The 20,943-nt window shown below is 32.3% G+C and overlaps 1 protein-coding gene across 1 annotated transcript in view; it reads right to left on the reverse strand.

Annotated features, from left to right (window-relative positions):
* LOC115874198 overlaps positions 1-20,943 on the reverse strand; it is a 130,853-nt gene that overhangs the window by 234 nt on the left and 109,676 nt on the right. The window contains exons 9-17 of the mRNA XM_030889294.1: positions 20,668-20,684; positions 19,574-19,631; positions 16,225-16,433; positions 13,392-13,518; positions 10,999-11,120; positions 8,636-8,828; positions 4,377-4,577; positions 4,055-4,222; positions 236-382 (exon numbers count right to left, since the gene is read on the reverse strand). Of these exons, the coding sequence (XP_030745154.1) occupies positions 236-382; positions 4,055-4,222; positions 4,377-4,577; positions 8,636-8,828; positions 10,999-11,120; positions 13,392-13,518; positions 16,225-16,433; positions 19,574-19,631; positions 20,668-20,684 (1,242 nt within the window). The remainder of the gene's footprint in view (positions 1-235; positions 383-4,054; positions 4,223-4,376; positions 4,578-8,635; positions 8,829-10,998; positions 11,121-13,391; positions 13,519-16,224; positions 16,434-19,573; positions 19,632-20,667; positions 20,685-20,943) is intronic.

Genomic DNA, 20,943 nt, shown 5'->3' on the forward strand with positions numbered 1-20,943 from the left:
AATCAAGTCTAGATCTAAAATGAATGACTGAATAATGATAAAATATGATTAGATGAAACAACAAAATAAACGAAAAAAACATATATCTAAATGTGCGAATGTATTTTATATTTTATTATAATTACAATGAATTACTACGTTTCTGATTATGAAATATTTTCTTGTTTTTAAATATAATATATGTTTTAGTTTATCGTTAAATGTTTCGGGGAGAAATTTTTTTTAAAATATCTACCTCTTCCGGTTCTGTCGATAATCCATTGCAAATATTCTGTAACTCTCGTATTTAGTCCAGGGGTATTGGAAGGGCAAGGTTTTCCATGACTTATTATTCCAACTAATACATATCTTTCGGTGCTTGTATCGTACCATATAACAGGTCCTAGAAAATTTAATAATTAAGGACGTAGATAATATAGACCAGAAATTATTTTTACTTAGGCTGGTTTATACCGTATGATCGAAAAAAGATGGCGTCAGCGATGACTACGAAATTAAGATCGCTGTCATTTTATATGTAATGTCATCGATAGTCATTTCCTAGCCAATTGGCGCCATTTTTTTTGGATCATACGGTACTTTCAGCCGTGCCAATCAGAAATCGCTAAAAAGAGCATTACAACCATATTCTTAACCAAGAAAACAACCCGAGGAATAATTCGTTATAGAATTTGGTGTACACGGAGTTGGAATTTTTCGGATTTTTTTGGAATTTTTTGGAATTTTTTGGAATTTTCTGGAATTTTCTGGAATTTTTTGGAATTTTTTGGTATTTTTTTGGGATTATATGGAATTTTTTGAGAAAAATTTCGTTCGTTTACCCCTCGAAATAACCCCAATATGGAACCACTAAACACAATACCTCAGTATAACAGCATTCATGTATTATGTACCCCAATAACGGAACAGAAAATAAAAACCTCCATAAAACAACTTAAAAACAACAAATTGGCTGGCTGTGACACGATTCCAGCGGAAACCTATAAGTGTGCAAGTAAAGGACTTATTTTGGAATTTTTTGATATTTTTTGGGATTATTTGGAATTTTTTGAGAAAAATTTCCACTTGGTGTACACGATTCGAGCAGCGGTTTACCCCTCGAAACAACCCCAATATGGAACCACTAAACACAATACATCAGTATAACAGCATTCATGTATTATATACCCCAATAACGGAACAGAAAATAAAAACCTCCATAAAACAACTTAAAAACAACAAATTGGCTGGCTGTGACACGATTCCAGCGGAAACCTATAAGCACGGCACATAAAACAATCGGCACGCCAACTCTGCTCAGATTCCATTGTTTAAAATTTCTGTAAAATTTGACCTTGACAGCGCCATTATCGTTTCCTAGTCAGGGCCGGATTAAAACGTATCAAAAAATTTCTCAGAAAATACGACAGGGTCGTATTAAAAAAATACTGTAATTGACTGAAACTGAATTTACACAATACTTTTGTCCAAACAAATGAATCGTTAACCGCGCATACTTCTCGGAAAGTAAAAATGAAAAAATCAATTAAATATTTCACTGTAGAGAATAGACAATTAAAATTAAAAAACACGCAACTAACAAAAACATGCCAGGAGTTACAAACAAGAATTAAAGAAATACCAATAAAATATTTATTGAACAATATAAAGCGATTGGCGTAGCAAATTTTATTAATATTAAAATTTCACAAATTAATAAATCCACAACTTTTTTCAGAAACTTCTATTTTTTTCATGGCAGGAAACAAAGTAGGTATCGCATTGTATTTTATACGGTTACAAAGTGAATTGGTAAACATTTTAAATTCAAAATGAACAGAACGCAACTTGTACCTTTTGTGGGCCTTATTTATATCTTCAATCAAGTCTTCTCTATTAGCTGCAATTGTCCATGTTCTTGCCCTAAAAATGTATTGTTAACTTATTTTCGATATACTCATTTTATTTACTTTTATAATTATATTTAAATTAATAGTATAATGATTTTTAAATTTAATTTTTACTGTCTAGATACAACCATTAAATTTTACTAAATATTTAACATTAAATCTAACTAATATTAAAGTTTGTTAAGATTTTTAATTAGATATTCCTATTTAGCTGAATGTCCTAATATGTATACTACTGTTTTTTTTTCACAACTAAAATATGTTAAAATAATTAATCACATATATACATACCTAATAGAATCTCTAGGAAACAGAAAGAAACTTTTATTGAACAACAAAAATAAAACTACTAAAACAAATTATATTACATAATAATAATAATAGCTCCCGTATATAGCGTTTGACGCCTTGGGAGTAGCAAGGTACAGCTTGCCATACTAGAGCCGTTCGGTATACAAAGGAAGGTAATGTGGCTAGCACTACGCTTCAACCGCCTATTATTACCTCAGGATTGTGAATCCCAAGTACTCATTTAAGGCTGAGTCGACTTAGGTACCCAAACCATTTTTATTTTAATAAAAATTGTCGGCTGATGAAATGCCGGGTGTGGGATTCGAACCCACTACCTTGAGATTGGTAGACGAGAGCCTGTACCTCTACGCCACGGACACCTATTGGCAATTATATTACATAAAAAACGAAAATAAAACTAGAAAAACCAAATACATCACATAATAAACAAAAATAAAACAACAAAAACAAAATATATCACTCAAGAAAAAATCAAAATAAATTAAGCCGCACGCTACTGACTCGAATCTGCCGTAACTGTGTGTTGTCGCTGAAAAAACTACGACACTGGTTACCTTCTGTTGATGGAAACGCAAATGGCGGCGTGCGCGAGGATATGCGCGTAGCGTTCCCGCCAAAGCAAGTCGGCCTGCCGTGTGATTTATATGCCGTGCTATAAGTGTGCAAGTAAAGGACTTATTGGTCACCTTAAGGCTGTTTTTGATGTCATATGGGAAAGCGAAGTGGTACATCAGGACTTTCGCAACGCGAATATAGTGAATATATTTAAGAACAAAGGAAGTGCATCAGATTGTAGGCACTGTCAGTGAATTTCACTACTGGCTATCGGAGGAAAACTCCTTGCAAAAGTTATGTCAAACAGCCTGCAAGGGAAAGAGAGAAAGAGAGATATATACTCTATTATAGATTCGGGACAACACCGGTATCAGGTATAAGGAGAGACCAAGTTAAAGAGGAGGAGAAAATGGAGACAGATCCTCCAGCCTCTATCTCACGGATACCTTATCCGGAGACAAGCTTCTCGACTCTGAAGGACAAGGAGGGCCAAACCTCAACCGTATATCCTCGTAGGAAAAAAAATGGTAGATAAATAAATGGTAGATAATAAAAGAAAGGTGTATATCCTCGTAGGAGGTAGATGTCCACTCATCAACATTTGTTGTCAGATGAGGATGGGAAATACCCAGGCAACCCTACAACAGGAAGATATCCATGAATGTTAAGTTATAGACTGTATGACTAGTTATAACTCAAGAAAAGGGGGCCCAATAGATCTTTAAGGTCGCGGTGATTAACCCCCCTTTTATTGATACTACATTCTACATGAACCAACCATTACTTTATTTTACTTGTAACATGTAGTTTTTATTAATATCCAGTCTTAGTATAAGTTATAGTTATGCTGCACTAGTGGCGCATCGGCGCATCCAGAGATTGAGTCTGGAAGGGGTAGTGGCAATATTTAAATAAAGTAATAGATTTAAATTAAATTTTCGATCAAAGGTATTGTGACCATGGAAAAAAATAAGCTTGGATTGTTCTGGGTTTCTATTTTGTTTGATATTATTAATTTATTTTGTGACAATTTTATTTTATAACAAGTTCCTTACTTCTTACTTATAAGTTTCATCCTGGGAAGGGTGATTATCCCCATTATCTCTCCCGTATATACGCCCCTGTGCGGCACAGCTTTCTTAATAGCTATTGGCTAAAAACTGTCCCATAAGAAAAGAGATGATTTTGACAGACATATTTTGACATATAATATTTGCAGTCTATTAATTGTGAATGTTTTTAGGTGACAACTATTTTACTTTGATCCATAAATAATATAGTATAAAGAATAAACTTACCTCCTGAATCATGTTGACAGGAATCTTTCTCTTTTTCGTATGTACACAATTCGTTGTAACTTGTAGGTGGCTGGTCAAAAAAATTACATTGTCTGGTTGATAAAATTGTTAGATCGGCTCTTTGTAACGTGTTTGAGGGTACACCAGAAAATTTTAAAAGTCCCCAACCTGTAATTGAGAGAAAACTATTTTATATTCCAAAAAAAAAATGAAAAATAGCAGTTTTAAAAAGTATCAAAGTTGTGATTACAAGAAAAACATTTTGTAATAACTACTAGTGATATGTTTTGTCAGATAGTAGTGTTAAAGTTAATAGTTATACCTAAAATTGTTCCAGTTTGTCCAGCAAAATCATAGTAAGTATGTTTAAATGGCAAACAAACAGGTCCTATAGCAGGACCAAATTTTATTACAGTACTTGTTTGAATGATTCCAATATCATTTCGCCAGGAGGTCATATTGAACGAAGGATGGATTTCGTAGGCGCTAACATGGTATAACTTGCTAGCATTCGTATCTCGACCTATAAGATATAATCTATACTAATATATAAAATCCTTAAGTGACTGACATACTGATTAATCACGATCCTGCTCAAACCACTCAACGTAAGAAGCTCAATTTTGGCATACAGGTTTATTCTAGGTTGTAGAGGTTCGATAAGAAGGGATTTTTCGAAACTCCAATTCCAAGTGGGTGAAACCACCCCACAAATATTACAATATTTTTTATTTAAAAAACGGTCAAGTTTCCGAAAAAACGCTTAAACACGTATATTTTATTTTGTTTTTCTACCTATTTTAAGATTTTTTGAAAAATGTAGACAGGGTGTTTCGAAAAATCTGGTTATTGATTAATCACGATCCTGCTTAAAGCGCTTGAAGTAAAAAGCTGATTTTTGGAAAACAGATTAACTTTAGGGTGTAGAGGTTCGATAAGAAGGGATTTTTCCAAACTGGAATTCTAAGGGGGTGCAACTATCCCTCAAATATTTAAATATTTTTTTATTTAAAAACCGGTGAGTTTTTCAGAAAAACTCTTAAACACGTACATTTTATTTTGTTGTTTTACATATTTTAATATTTTTTATAAATTTATACAGGGTGTTTCATAAAATATGACCACTGAGTAATCACGATTCTGCTTAAACTGCTTGACGTTTAAAGCTGATTTTTGGCAAACGGATTGACTGTGGGGTGTAAAGGTTCGATAAGGAGGGGTTTCACGAATCTCAAATTCCAAGAGGGTGAAAACGCCCCTCAAATATTACAATATTTGTTATTTAAAAAACGGTTAGTCTTTTGGGAAAACGCTTGGACAAGCATAATTTATTTGGTTTTTTACATATTTTGAATTTTTTTAAAAAATCATATAGGGTGTTCTAAAAAGTTGGGTAATTTCTTAACTACGATTCTGCTTAAACTGCTTGACGTAAAAAGCTTATTTTTGGCAAACGAATTTTTCGAAAGTCAAATTCCAACGAGATGAAACTACCCCTCAAATGTTAATGGAAATTCTTGCTTTGCTTTATCATCACCATTACAAATGATTAATTCGACGCGAACGAAGTCGCTGGTACACGCTAGTATTATATAGAAATGTAATACATTCTTTATTATGTCATACTATCCGTTCAGTAATAAATTATTATTTATTATTTCAGGGTACTTCTGTAGTCTAATAACAACACTACTCTATCTTTTTGTTTAGGCTTTTATAGTTTTTAGCCCACCATACCAACAGGTATGGTAGGCTATTAAGGTCGGCAAAAAAAAGTTTTTTTAATTTCACTAAAAATGAGTTATTTGGGTTATAAATGACCTAAATACAAAATATTTTCATGGTGTCTGTCTGTCTGTCTGTCTATCCGTCTGTCTGTAACACGATAACTCAAAAACCGGTAAACCGATTTTAACCAAATTTGGCACAAAAATACTGTGGCACCCGAGAATCTGGCTATAAGTTTTTGTGGGAGTGGGGGGTTGGTAAGGGGGTATGGGAGGGGGTATGTTAGGGGGTTAAAAATTTTAAAAAATCGTAACTCCAAAATTACAGTAGCTAGCGAAACGCGGTTTTCAATTTAAGATTAGGAATAATATTTGCAACAAAATTTGTAATAACATCAAAATCAGTCAAAGTCGCAGTTTCTGAGATAAAAAAAAATATAAAATATTGTTTAAAAAATTATAACTCAGAAACAAAACAGCTAGCAAAACGCGGTTTTCAGGTTTTCACCTTTTATGGACGGAAATATATTTTAAATAAAACTTAACTTAACACTTTGATATTATAAAGTGTGTCAAAGCCGTAGTTTTTGAGATAAAGCCGGCTGTACGTGTCACGTGGCGCCAATTTTTTCACTAAATGATTATTTTTAACAATTTTTTTTGGAATATTTTAATTGTTAATTTTTAAAAACACGGCATAAAATACTGGTGGGAATCCGGCCATTAAATTTTAGTGGTGGTGGGGGGTTGGTAAAGGGGTAGGAGAGGGTGTTCAAAATTAAAAAATCTCAAAAAAATATATAAAACTTATTGAAAAAAAAACAAAAAAAAAAAGAAAATCCGTGTGGAGAACTCCAAACTCCCATCGGACGCGACCCCAGGTGGCGGATAGGGGAAATAACCGCGGACCAAAATTGGAAAAAATCCTTTACTTTGAAACTAAAAGAACTGCCTACCAACTTTTTATTAACATATTTTAGTACGGGCGGCTATACGTACCTCCCAGCGCCATTTTTTTTTTCATACGTCACTAAAGCAATAATTTTTGCGACGTGATTGACTACATAACAATGTAATTTTAACGCCTAGGCATAAAAGTAAAGTATGTCTAAGCACAAAAGTACGAAAATATTTTATTAAACTGATATAAAGTGTCAAATTAAACGAGCGTAACCATAGTTTCTCGATATACATATAATTACTTACGAGGTATTACTTTTAAATATTTTTATATTATTTGGAACGATTGAAATTGTTTAAAACATTATTTGTGGCGTTTGAAAAAAAAATAACATGTCTACATTTGACGTCAAACGTACAGCCTTGTCACAAATAACTTATTATTTCGTAGATTACAATTGGTATTATTTCGTAGATTACAGTTGGGAGTTGGAATCTTTGGTGTTACAACATTAAAATAAAACACCAATTCACCACAATACATTTGTACTTGATACACGTTTTGCTAACTATATTAGCATCATCAGCAGATGATTAAAACAAAACTAATATCTACAAATTGAGCGTTTATATAGGATTGAAAAAATTGAAAGAGAGAAACGTTTGCTCAGCTTTGTAAAAGACCATACTATAACGTGGTATACTGATACTTCCAAAATCAAAGCAGGGACAGGGAGAGGAGTATTTAGGGCGAAAACTAAATACTCCGAACCAATGGGTTCCTCACCTCAGCATCCCTCACCGACCGAGAAAAATCAAAGATTTTCCTGGACTTAATAAGAACATTCTTGGGATTGTCACGGAGTTTCTAACAAGACAGTCACCTCAACACAATCAAATAAATGGGAATACACCCGAACACATCATCACTGAGTCCGCCGAGAGGACAACCGTTCGTGCCAAAAACTTTTTTGTATTGTATTTAATAAGAGTGGACATAAATTTTGGCACGGCTGATGTCGAAGATGGAGAGCTGGCCTCTGTGGAGCCGTTGCAGATACTGGCTTCTGGCAAAGCCCTGAGAGTGTATGATGATATTACTCGTTATAATTCAAGAAATGGGTCCACACAAGAGATCTGTAAGATCGCGGTGATTAACCCCTCTCCTAAACATTCTTAAGTTTATATAGGCGCTCAGTTGGCACTCATCAATCGTGGCAAAAGTATCCAAGCGAGTCAAAACCAACCGAGCGTAACAATTAATTATCGATACTAGAGCAATAATAACAGAGAACTAGAAGAAATTGGACCATTATCTCCTGTTCATATTATCTTTACATTTATTAATTTTGACGCTCCCATATGCATCTAATTTCCTATAGTTTGAGACTGGTTTAGCTAATTCTAAATTATTACTATCTATATAATGACCTTTGACAACAATGCCGGAAAGGGAATGTATTTATGGAATTTCATGTAAAGATTGTAATCAGAAATATGTTGGTGAGACTAGAAGATCAACATTAACTAGATTTAAAGAACATATGGCTCAGATAAGATATGGTAGACCGGATAAATCTTGGCGTTGCTCAACATATTGTTGATAAAGATCATTGTATAGATATTAATAACTTAAAATTCAAATTACAGGCAATTAGATGCATATAAGAGCATCAAAATTAATAAATGAAAATATAATATGAACAGAGATAATGGCCCAATTCCTTCCATGTAGTTTCAGTGATAAATTGTTACACTAAGAGCTCCTATAAAAACACTCAATTTGTATTTATTAATTTAGTTTTAATCATCTGCTGATGATGCTAACTAGATTAGAGAAACCCGCGTTCAGTGCGTTAAGTAGAGTGTATTTTGGTGTATTGTGGTGAATTAGTGTTTTATTTTTGTTTTGTTTAAAAATTCAACCTTAAATAGTGATAAATTTATATCATACCTGTTGATAAATCATGATCTCCTACTAATATCAGCAAATCATCAGGATTTGTTTGATATATACAGTGTCCAGCTGTAAGTAAATATCGATTAGCTATAATCGTGCATCCACAAAAAAAATCATCCTTATATATGACCCCTGCCATAAAAGGAAATTGGTTAATTCCTGTTTCTTGACCTCCAGTAATTCTAGTCTAAACATAAAAGTACAAGTAAGAATAGTCAAATGAAAAGTATGACATGATCTTAATTAAGTACAATACGATCGAAATAAAACGGCTTCAGCTATGGCTATGAAATGAAGATCGCCGTCATTTTATATACCGTATGATCGAAGAAAAAAAAACGGCGTCCAGTTGGCTTGGAAATGAACATCGATGACATCAGGCATATAATTTTACAAACCATATAATTTTACATATAAAATGACAGCGATCCTTATTTCATAACCGTCGCCGACACCGTTTTTTTTTCGATGATATTGTATCAAATTATATGGGGAACTTCAACGATCATCTTTTCCAAGCAAACTAGAGACCTTTTTTTTGATCATACGTCAGTCGTCATATCACAGCCAGCTTGTATACATACGATTATTGGCATGGAAATTTTCGTACGTACCAAGATATTCTTATATTTTTTGTTATGGATCAAGTCGAAACTTTGTTTAAAAAACGATTGAGAGTGCTGCTCTGACTACTGGCACATGTACGAGAATAGGTGTAGTTGGTGCTAACAGGTCAGTTGTGTGGCGAAGAAAGTCGGCGAGAGGGCAAGAAGGGTGTAAAGTTTCACACAAAGGCTTGATTGCTTGTGAAAACGAATGCATATACAAGGCAAATGTATTTGTCATGCATAGGTTAATTTGGTCAGCAACATACAAGTAAAATTGGAAACTAATCGAGGAGCCAAAAGCAGCCAAGATATTGTGAAAACCGATAGTTGCAACAGCTCCAAAGTATCGCTTGAACAACAAATTTAAAATAATTATACCAAACAGGAAAAACTCTGGATAAATGATATACCCACTCAAGGTAAGGCAATCTGGTACACAGGTGGTGACAGTCTGCCAGCAGATTTCCTAAAAATCTGGTATACAGATAACTCAAGAAAGTCAGAAGGCATAGGAGCTGGAATAGTAGCGTTGAAACAAGGAACAGCTTCCCTCAATCATATCCAAGGGTGTCACAATTTATGAACATGTGAAAATATCGGTATTCCATTATTGAGTGAGAGAAACAATAAGGTAGGAAAAAACACATGTCATTGTAACATATAACTAAGCAACGCTAAAGGCGTTTGATTCAACAGAGGTTAATTTTAGGCTAGTGTGCGTACTCTAAATACATTAGGAGGAAATGGCCATTTTATTATGGCTGGGTTCCGGGATACGAAGGTTACAAAGGAAACACAAAGGCAGATAAAGTGGTTAAACAAGGCTCATCAATGCTATTCATAGGTCCAGAACCCTGTAAAATCAGTTACAAGAATGGATACAAAATATAAAATAACCAACAAATAATCCGAATGGTAGATATGTTATGAGTATGAGACAGATGAAGCAACAAAGAAATACCATATGACAGTGTATTCAATACAAGAGTAAACTGTCAAACGGTATTTCTTAAATTGTTAATTAAGAAAATTTAGTATTTAGTATTATTTAGAAAATTTATTATTGAAGGTTTAGTATGATGCAATTGTATTATTTTTTGAACGGAACTAATACTTTACTCAAAAACCTTATATATTTTTATTGGCTTTTTCAGTTATGGTCTGAAGTTTTATCTTTTCTGCCAATTAGTTTTATACAACAATAGGTTACCTTGGTCAATTATACCGTATGATCGAAAAAAAACGGCGTCCAGTGGGCTGGGAAATGAACATCAATGACATTTCCCATATAAATTTACATTTAAAATGACAGCGATCTTCATTCCATAGCCATCGCTGACGCCGTTTTTTCTCGATCATACAGTAGTTGTTAGTGTTAATTACCAAACACTAGGAACTATTTTGTTTAATAAGTTTAAAATTTGAATTAAGAAAGTCTTAATGTCTATTTTATTTAAGTTATATATGCAAAGCTTTTTTTAATAACTGCTGACAGATCTATGCTGTTAATGGGTATTATAACTAACATTAAGATAAACCACATTTGTAATTGTAAAATAATTATTGTGCACCACTCATTGCCGACGTTTTAATAGTAATAATAGGGTAGCGCCCTGTGCTTCAATAATTTTTAAAATGACGTGCTATTTTAATGATTTCTAACTGAAAATTCTAAATTGAAAGACATTGAATTATTCCAATTTCCATATATTGAATAACTTATATTTAGAATAAACTTCAACATCTTACCATCCCTTCCATCCCGCAGTCACATCCTGTATTCCAGTCAGGTACGGGTTCTGTTTCATTTCTAATTGACGTTATTTCACAATTTAGTTCACCACCTGGCGAATTCCAGGACGAAACTAAACCTATAAGGAAATGATACTACTTTGGAATATTAAGACCATGGTTAATTGGATTATGATGAAAATATTCAAGAAATTATTATTATCAGAGAAATTTCTTCCCTCGATTTCATCAAATATGGGCTTTCTAACACCGTTGTACTATTTAGTCGAAACTATTTAGAGGGATTATACAGGGTGTTTCAAGTGATTCGAACCAAGTTTTGGGAGTAATAGTTATTATAAGTGTTACACAAATTTTAGTACTAAAAAAGTGTCGACAGATTCATCAGGGACGTGCATATAGGTCATGACTGGAATATTTTTCCAAAAAAAAACATATACGCCACTGACCTTCTTTTCTTTTGTTAGCAAAATTGTATAGGCCGTTTAATGCCGATTAAAACTCGTCTCTTGATATTTTGTCGAAGGAGACTGAATCCTTGATCAGATCTCTTGAGAGAGAAAACCGCGAGTCCAAAACTAAGAGCAAGCTATACAATTTTTTAATGTTATTAACTGGCCAAAGTTTAAATAAGTAGTTTATGTCTCATCAAAAATATGAAAAAATCTTCCTATGAACTTGGATGCAGAATAGGGTTTGCGGAACCGGAGCTGTTTTTCGGAACCGGGAATTTCGGTACCGCGCCTCTTAGGAATGGGGATTTCCCGGTTTCTTCGGTACTTTCGGTACTGACTATTTTTTGTTCAATGGTGGTGCAGTTCATCAATCAGAAAGCAAGGAATGGTCTTTCAAAGTAAAATGGATAAAAAATTGAGATTTTTAATGAAAATAATACCAAATTATTGAGTAATCAATCATGAAAAAATTAACATGAACACAGATATAAACACAAGTAAAGAAAAAAGTATAGGTAACTTAAATTTCACATCAAACAACATAAACCGACTTTAACTGAATTTGAGACAAAAGCCCTAAAATTGAATGAAAAATACAAATATCTATTAAAACATAACATAATAAATATTATAGGAAATTCTAAAAAGAAAAGAAGCAAGAACAATAAGCAAGGACTTTCTCACGTAACAAAAAAAATAATTTTTATTTATTGTTACACGGTTCTGTGATGGCCAAAAAGATCTGAACCCTATTCTTGGTAATAAGGGTAATATTAATAAGAATTTTTAGAACCGTACTAAAATATTTTCGTTCATCGATTGTAGAGTTCGTTAATTAGCAAGCAAGGGATGGTTCTCAAAGGTAAAACCGATAAAAAATTGAGTTTCAAATGAAATTAATATCAAATTATTAAGTCATGAGAAGGTAAACATGAACACAAATAATGAACACAAGCGAAAAAAAAACAAACACATATGTAGGTAGCTTAAAAATTACATCAAACAACATCAACCAACCTCGAAACCGACTTCACTAAATTAGAAAAAAAATTAACATTTTCAATGAAATATGCAAATACCTATAAAAACATAACACAAAAAATATAACTAATACATTTAGCAATATGATACTAAATAATAAAATAACGTGATTAATAATTATAATAAACATTATATAAATTTCAAAATACTACTTATTTAGAAAAGTTTGATTTCGACCGATAGAAAGTATCAAAAGTATGTATGTTGATATAAAAAATAAATCATATTTTCACGTGTAAAATCCCTCCATGAGAGATGGCACTTTTTGAAACTTCCTATATGTTATTTTATAATAAACAAAAGTATTGTAAATAGTATAAAATACCATTTCTTCTTAGACTGACAGCTAACAGTGTCTTTACTGTCTTTAATATGAATTTTACACGATCATTTTACAAGTATGTATACCAATATCCATATATGCATAATATGTACAGGGTGACGTCTCCCATACGACGAAATTTTGTGTATGTAGGACGAAATTTGAACCATAGGTAGGTTGATTTAGACTATTTTTTAAAAATATAGAGAGTTCTGCAGGGTGTCCCCGAAAAAGTTACACATCAAAGTTTTGTTTTTTTGTAATGGAACATCCTATATATTAATTGATTTTTTGGATTCTAAAAGAAAAATAAAGGTGAGTTTTAATTACTATAATTTTGAAAAATGCTCTAAACTAACCTACATATGCTCACAAAATTTCATTTTAATATAAACTGTCGTTCTCTTTGGAGCTTCCGCGTCGTATGAGAGGCGCCACCCCGTATGTATAAATAATATAAATACTGTATATTTACTTGTTAAAATTATACTAGACCTTAGTCTAGGAAGATATTTTATTTCATAATTGCCTACCACTTTTAAACAACGTATACTATGTTTTAGAATACCTACCGATAGCTAATATCTCGTTTTCACTGAAGATGGAAAAATATTGCTTTCCACAATATCCATCACCAAGACTACTATATTCTAATCCACTTTTCCAAACTGTCAAAATGTCTTGGCTGCAGTTAGTTGTCTAAAACTCAATCGTTGTATTTTTAAACTTTTATAAATAGATGTAGAGTCATTCCATGGTAATGTATGAGATATAGTCTGTCCAGCGCGTCACGGAAGCTTCCGACAGACAACATCCAATAAATGTCAGAAAATAACATTTATCTGTGAATTAAAATGACGGACGTCACTCACGTCATATAGTACAGGATCCCGCTGCAGGATTATTACGCTCATCATATTTTTAATCAAAACCTAATTTTTACGTATATTTATGAATAGGAAAAGACACTTTTGCCAGAGTGTCAACGAAAAATTTGCCGCAACTATGTTTAATTAATAATAATAATAACTGATTTTGGAGACGACATTACGTTCATAAATTTTTTTGACCATTTATATGTCAAATTAAAGCTATTTTTATTCTATGCATGATATTATAAGAGTGCCTATGAAAAAGTTGCTGGAAATAAGGGTTGCCATGGTTTAAAGTTTTTCATACGGGTCCGGCAACAGTGCGTCGGACATATGTAGCTCCTATAATAAAAATCTTAAGAATTTGCAACCTAAAGTTCTAATGTATTAGGAAGTATTTCAGGAAAATATTTTAACTTCTATAGGGTGGCTCAAAAAAGTGTGAGTGGATTGGGGACATTTTTTTTTTAAATGAAACACCCCGTATAGTATTGCATTCTTGGCATCCTTTCTGGTCACTTTACATAATCCTAAGATATTATTAAATATTTTTCGATAGTTTTAAAGATATTAATAATTAAATAAAAAAAGTGTTTTCAGCCTTAAAAAAAAACAAAAATACAATAAATGCTCTGAAATCAAAACTATACTACCTAAATATTTACTATTGTTGGTCTGTACTTACTTTACTATAAATATATATACCGTAATCTTAAACCATACAGGGTGTTCAAAATTCTATACTAAACTATCTAAAATATAAAATTATTTTTCTTCGTTGTTTGGGTTACTCTGTAGAAGTTAAAATATTTTCCTGAAATACATCCTAATATATATGTTATATTTTGGTTGGCACGTATACAAAATTCTTCAGTTTTTTATTTTAGGATCTACAAATGCCCGACGCACTGTTACCAGAACCCTATGAAAACTTTGAACCATGGCAACCCCTATTTGCGGCAACTTTTTGAAAGGCACCCTTATAACATCATTCCCAGAATAAAAATAACTTCAATTTGACATATAAATGATTTTGATCAAAAAATTTTTATGAAGGTTGTCTCCAAAATCAGTTATTATTAATATTAATTAAACATAGTTGCGGCAACTTTTTGATTGGCACCCTGTATTCTCCTTTTCATTAATATATGTAAAAATTAGGTTTTGATTCAAAATACGATGAGGGTCCTGCAGCCAGATCTTAGACTCATCACTGTTTTATATCCTCTTATTGGATATACTTTTTTGGATTTAATGTTCTTTTTGCAATTTTCACGTGCAGTTTTTGATGATTAGTTTTACTGATGGAATAACTGTTTATTTAAAACACATATAATTTTATAGATATAAATATAAGAGATTAATTAATTTTGAAACTTGATAAATAACACAGCCACACAAAAAAAAGAAAAGTGGGGTATGCTTTTTACCAGACCATCATATTCTATAGTATTTTCGATGCAGAGCACGAATCCGTTATCAAAATTAGGCTCATATCTCATTTTTTTTCTAACCTCAAAAAATTGGTGAAAATCCATAAAAATTCAGGAAAATGTAGTAGGAAAAAGTCAATTTTTTTTTAAGTATAACACTATAACCTAATGTAAATGGGCCTGATAAAGTCAAAACACTCTTCAGAATTGACCTAGCATATCTCATATTTTTTCTAACCGCAAAAAACCTACCACAAGTCATGATTTTCTAAAATCGGACGAATCTTAACCAAAACCGGTATAGGGCGGTTTTTTGGGTCGCTCATTATGAATCTGACGTGGGATTGGCAGAATTCAAAATGGCGGATCCAATATGACAGATGCAAATTTCCAAAATCGCACGGATCTTAACCAAAACCGGCATAGGGTTTTTTAGGTCGCTGATCATGAATCTGACGTCGGATTCGCAAAATTCAAAATGGCTGATGAAATATGGCCGACGCGAATTTAAAAAAAAACACGGAGCTGAACAAAATCAGTATATGGGACTTTTTTAGGTCCCTTATGGCGAATCTGAAGTCAAATGGGTCGTTAATCGCGAATCTGAAATCGCCATGTTGAATTTTGCCAACCCCACGTCCCACGTCAGATTCATGATCAACGACCCAAAAACCGCCCAATACCGGTTTTGGTTAAGATTCGTGCGATTTTAGAAAATCATGACTTGTTCGGTAGGTTTTTTGAGGTTAGAAAAAATATGAGACATGCTAGCTCAATTCTGAAGGATGTTTTGAGTTTATCATGCCCACTTACATTAGGTTATAGTGTTATACTTAAGAAAAAAAATTGACTTTTTTCTACTACCTACATTTTCCTCAATTTTCACCAAGTTTTTGAGGTTAAAAGGGAAATGAGATGTGATAGCGTAATTCTGATAGCGGATTCATGCTCAGCGTCGAAAAATACTATAGGATATAATAATCTGGTAAAAAGCATACCCCACTTTTCTTTTTTTATGTGGCTGTGTAATTTAACGACTTAAGTTGGTTATGAACATTTTTAGACGTCTTCCATAGAATGACTCGTAAGTAACTCCTTACCAAAGGAATATTTATATTACAGGATAAGTACACATGTGTTCCTATAGCAGATCTGAATCTCCAGAAGCAATCTGCTCCGGCTGAATAGTTTCTAGGATATAAAACTAGTACCACACCAGGTACTACATCTTGCTCATAATTACATAGAGTATCACAAAAAACTCTACCAGTACACAACCAAAACACAAATATTGCCCATGGCTTTATGTCTAAAGAAGATAATTATTTAGTTCAAGAAAATAGACCTTCTAATATGAAGTTTTGAAATAAATGAAATTATTTTATAGATTCTAGCCACCCTATCTAGGTTAATTTTGATGTTTACTTAGTTTTTCTTTTTGGTTTGGTGTTTCTAGTCCTAAATTATTTTATTTATTTATTTCGCTTCTTCTCGGGGGTGAATTTAAAAAAAATCTTTTGCAATTCATTTTTAGATCTTTCAAAGTAACTTATATCAAAAATTCAAATTTTCACCCAAACTTCGTATTTGAATGCCTATTTGAAGTTTTCGGGAGATATTTAAAATAATATAATTTTATTTAATGGCTAAAAACTGATAGTAACATAGTAACAACTTTAATAGTGAATTTAAACATGTTGTTTAATTATCATTATGTTTTGATAAAAATAGAAAATAAAATTTATTTTGCATAATATTATAGTAAGCTTAAACTCAAAAAGGACGTAATTATATTAGATCTAACAGAAGAGGTAAAATAACTTATTTTCATAAATTTTAGTGATTTTTTAAGAAAATAACACAAACTTAAAATTATTTTCTTTCATTTTAGTTTTCAGTTATTTTCCTAAATTATTTAAAAAATAAAATTTTCATCCGAATACGAAGTAACATAAAGCTGTAAGCATGCATTCAAATATTTTTCTATTTAATTAGTCATTTATCTGTAAAATATACTTAAGCTTTATTTTTGTATTGCTCCCACACTAATATTTATTTATGAATTTCATATAAAATTTTATAGCAATAAATATTTGTTTTGTTACTGGAGACACTCAATAAAATTTTTAAAAGCAGTTATTAAGGACCTCTGATAAAAAGCTTCAGAAACAATATACATATAATACCTAAGAATTAAATAAACAAAGTATTTATTATTCTCATCCAAATATTATGTTTACCTGATGCCAAAATTATATCAATAAAATCGCTGCAAACAAAAACTAAATACCTACAGTTCATTGACCCACTATGAAATAAAATTAAATTATTAATTAAAATAAAAATAAAAATGAGTTTTTATTGAACATTTTAGTTGTAATACAGTGAAAATATAGCTTATGAAAGGATAGTGCTCAAAAAATGGTTTTGGCGGTAAAGAGGAAATTTCAAAAGTAAACTTCAAGTTTAGTAGTAAGAGACTCCAAAGTAAGTCATCTCCAAAAGACACGACTAAATAATAATATTATATTGATTATGATATGCAATATTCTAGTGTGATCCGTGATCAATTGAAGACTTGAAGTAAATAATATTCGAAGGCCAAAAAATCTCATTTTTTTTCTTTGTAAAATGTCCTAAGTTGCATAACCAACAACATATATAAAGCGCCAAGTGGCTATCAATTGCAATGATTTATTTTAACACAGACACTGTCCATTCTTATACATTGATTATGTAACAAAAAATGTTGTTTATATGGAAATAATGTGATTAGAACATTATTTACTTCACGTCTTCAATTGTGGATCAGATAAAACAATTGTGCGTCTTTATGTTGAAACAACTCATAACTAGATAGGTACTTACCCATTGTTGTTTTTTACTAAATAGCAATATTAAAGTACCTATCTGTAAAAGGCAATTCGCCATATTTTTTAGGAATATATACCTACGTAATTACCGTTATTAAAAATTATATATAGCATGAAAACGTGAGGGAAGAAATACTGAAAACTGATAATACTCAAGGTAAAAGTTTATATATTTTGTAAAACAATAAATTAATTTTAACATAAAGATATAATACTAATAACAGAAAGATATAATATTAATAGTAAAGTACACTGCGCACAAAACGTATCTCATAAGTTATTATTATGCCGCTCGATTTTTTTAGTTCGTTATTTTTTTGGAACACTCTTTAAGTTAAATCGTTATTTTTTATGATTATAGATAAATGTTTGTTGTTTTTTATAGATAAATACTATATTATAACTGCACGGCGTTCTGTTGGGTAGACTTTCAACTGATCTGAGGATATAGTCCTGCTCTAAGTTATTCCATTTTTCCCTCAAGGCTTTTTCTAGTTCTTGAAAATCTACTGGCATACATTACGAGCAAGTACAAACCTATGAATGTAGTCCTATACATGCTGTATTGGATTTCGATTAGTGATGGGAAAACCGATTAATTTCAATAATCGAGTACTCGAGTTTCAAGCGATTGCAATAACCGAGTGATCGCTCGAGCGAAATATCACTCTCGTATTTAAAAATACGGTTTTTCACTCGTCGCGCGTCGCTTGTTGTAAGTACTCGTTAACGCCAAGCAGTAAGTTGCGTGCGCAGGGCACATATTCTTTCGGTGTTGAATGGCAAGTAGCAAGCTGCGAGCGATTCGCTTGATTTAGTTTATTTCAAAGCATTGTCGATGTAGGTCGTAAAGGTTTGTCCCTCAGATACGCAACGGATAAATATATATACGGCGTCATATAAATTTGCTACTTGCAATGTACCTATTTAGAAAATTCGCTCGGCTTTTTATCGAGTATGTCACATTAAAATCGGATTTCGATTTATTTCATTCTAGGATCGCTTGCGTTCGTCGCTCGTAACTCGTCACTTGCATCGCTCGTTCATAATCGAGCGATGTCGGTTATTTCAATAAACGAGTCCTCGAGAAAATTTTCGCTCGAGTTATCCCATCACCAATTTCGGTGTGCATCTCATGCGGGTCACTCAAAAACTTGTATTTCGATCAGAGTATCAGAGTACGTAAACCGACGAGTAGCGACAGAAACCGTCCGCCCTTTTGATGTAGTGGGACCAAATTTTCTTTCTCTCTAAGTGGTCCTGTAAACATGGTATACACTGCGCATAATTTGAAGTGGAGTTAATTATAAAGTTTTATACATGTTTTTTCTTTGGTTTTGTTTAATCCCTAATCCCTATTTCTAAATTTGAATGTATAAAATATCTTACAGCTAATAAATTAAAAAAATGATTCGTTGCCTGAGGCATACTTGAAATAGAGTATATAATAGAGATATTTGATAAATGGCAACAGTGGCAACTTCGCATCTTCATAGGACAGATAGACAATCTATTTAGCGCAGCCGCAAAGAAAATTGAAAACCGGACTCTCATCACTACTCGTATGTTTACTTACTCTGTTTCGATGTCATCAAAGTACTGATGTCATCACAGTATCGAAAAATCCTACCTGACTGTGGACGAACAATATCATGCATTAGCGTGAATCCGTCACGAATTTGAGGGGTAAAAGGATCAACATGTTACTCCAAAATATCTATCTATTCCACAATCAGTGCTATTAAGCCATACCGTACTTGACTATATAAGCAATACTGTTGATTCTTCAGTAAAAAGTAAATTTGTCCGTATATCTATTTCGCATCCAGCGCGCTCTCTTACAAATTGCTCTCCGGTACTCTCTATTTAACATGGGTGCCATGACTGATATTCTAAATCTGTATTCCAGATTGTCTAAGTTAATTTTTGAAGCGAAAACTTATGGGGTACCGTGCCTCCGGCATATGAACACATTAAACAAATTGCAACAAAGACACCTTAGATAACTCTTAAAAATCAAACGGTTCCACCATGTCTCAAACATATCTATCCTAGAAAAAGCTAGCTGAGAGAGCGTTGAAGAAGTCATGTTTACTAAATCCCGCTTAATATGGGCTGGTCACGTACGAAGGATGCAAGAAAACTGCCTACAAAATCCCTTCTTTACGGTGAGCTTGTAGACGGTAAGAGGAAACCGGATGGACAACTCAAAAGGTACGAGGATATATTCCCGAAAACTTAAAGGGGATAAGCATGCAGAATCAATGGGAAGAAAGGATTCAAACTGTGCTGGAAGACTAACCATACAGAACATAATTTTAATTACTAACTTAATTTTAGCTACTAAAACTTTGCAACCAAAGGAGCAAATAGACATTTATTTTAGAATGTTTAGTTTTTTCAAAAAGCAGACAAAGTATTTATTTTATTTTGTATTTATTTCCTTGCTATATAAAGTACAAATATAAAGAAAGCAAAATACACAGTGCGCTACAAAACTAAAAAATATATAGTTAAATGGCAAATTATATGTATGCGATACTTTTTGTATGCCAGTGTATTTATTTAAATGCTGTATTTATAACAATTAATAATTAACAAAATTTAACAAATATAATTGTTTGAGATCCGGATGTGATGGTATATTCCTAAACTGATTTTTTATCAAACGGAGCAAAAATATTCACCTAAAATAAAAATAAATATTATGTTTTTGTTAAAAATTATACGACACAGGGTGAGTCTTAAATAAGTGCAAATATTTTCAGGGCTGGTAGATCTCGATTAAAGAAACATATTTTCTCTTTTCGTTTTTCACACAAATCCAAAATAACCGAGATATTTTACATTGGAAATTAAAAACAATTGTTTCGCTTACATTTTGAGAACCGCTGGATCTTTTTTGGCTTTTCTTTCTTATCAATTTAATATACTACCCATGTTGCC

The sequence above is a fragment of the Sitophilus oryzae genome, unplaced genomic scaffold (genome assembly GCF_002938485.1).
Source record: "Sitophilus oryzae breed Bouriz unplaced genomic scaffold, Soryzae_2.0 scaffold_1242_pilon_pilon, whole genome shotgun sequence".
Taxonomy (NCBI): Eukaryota; Metazoa; Arthropoda; class Insecta; order Coleoptera; family Curculionidae; genus Sitophilus; species Sitophilus oryzae.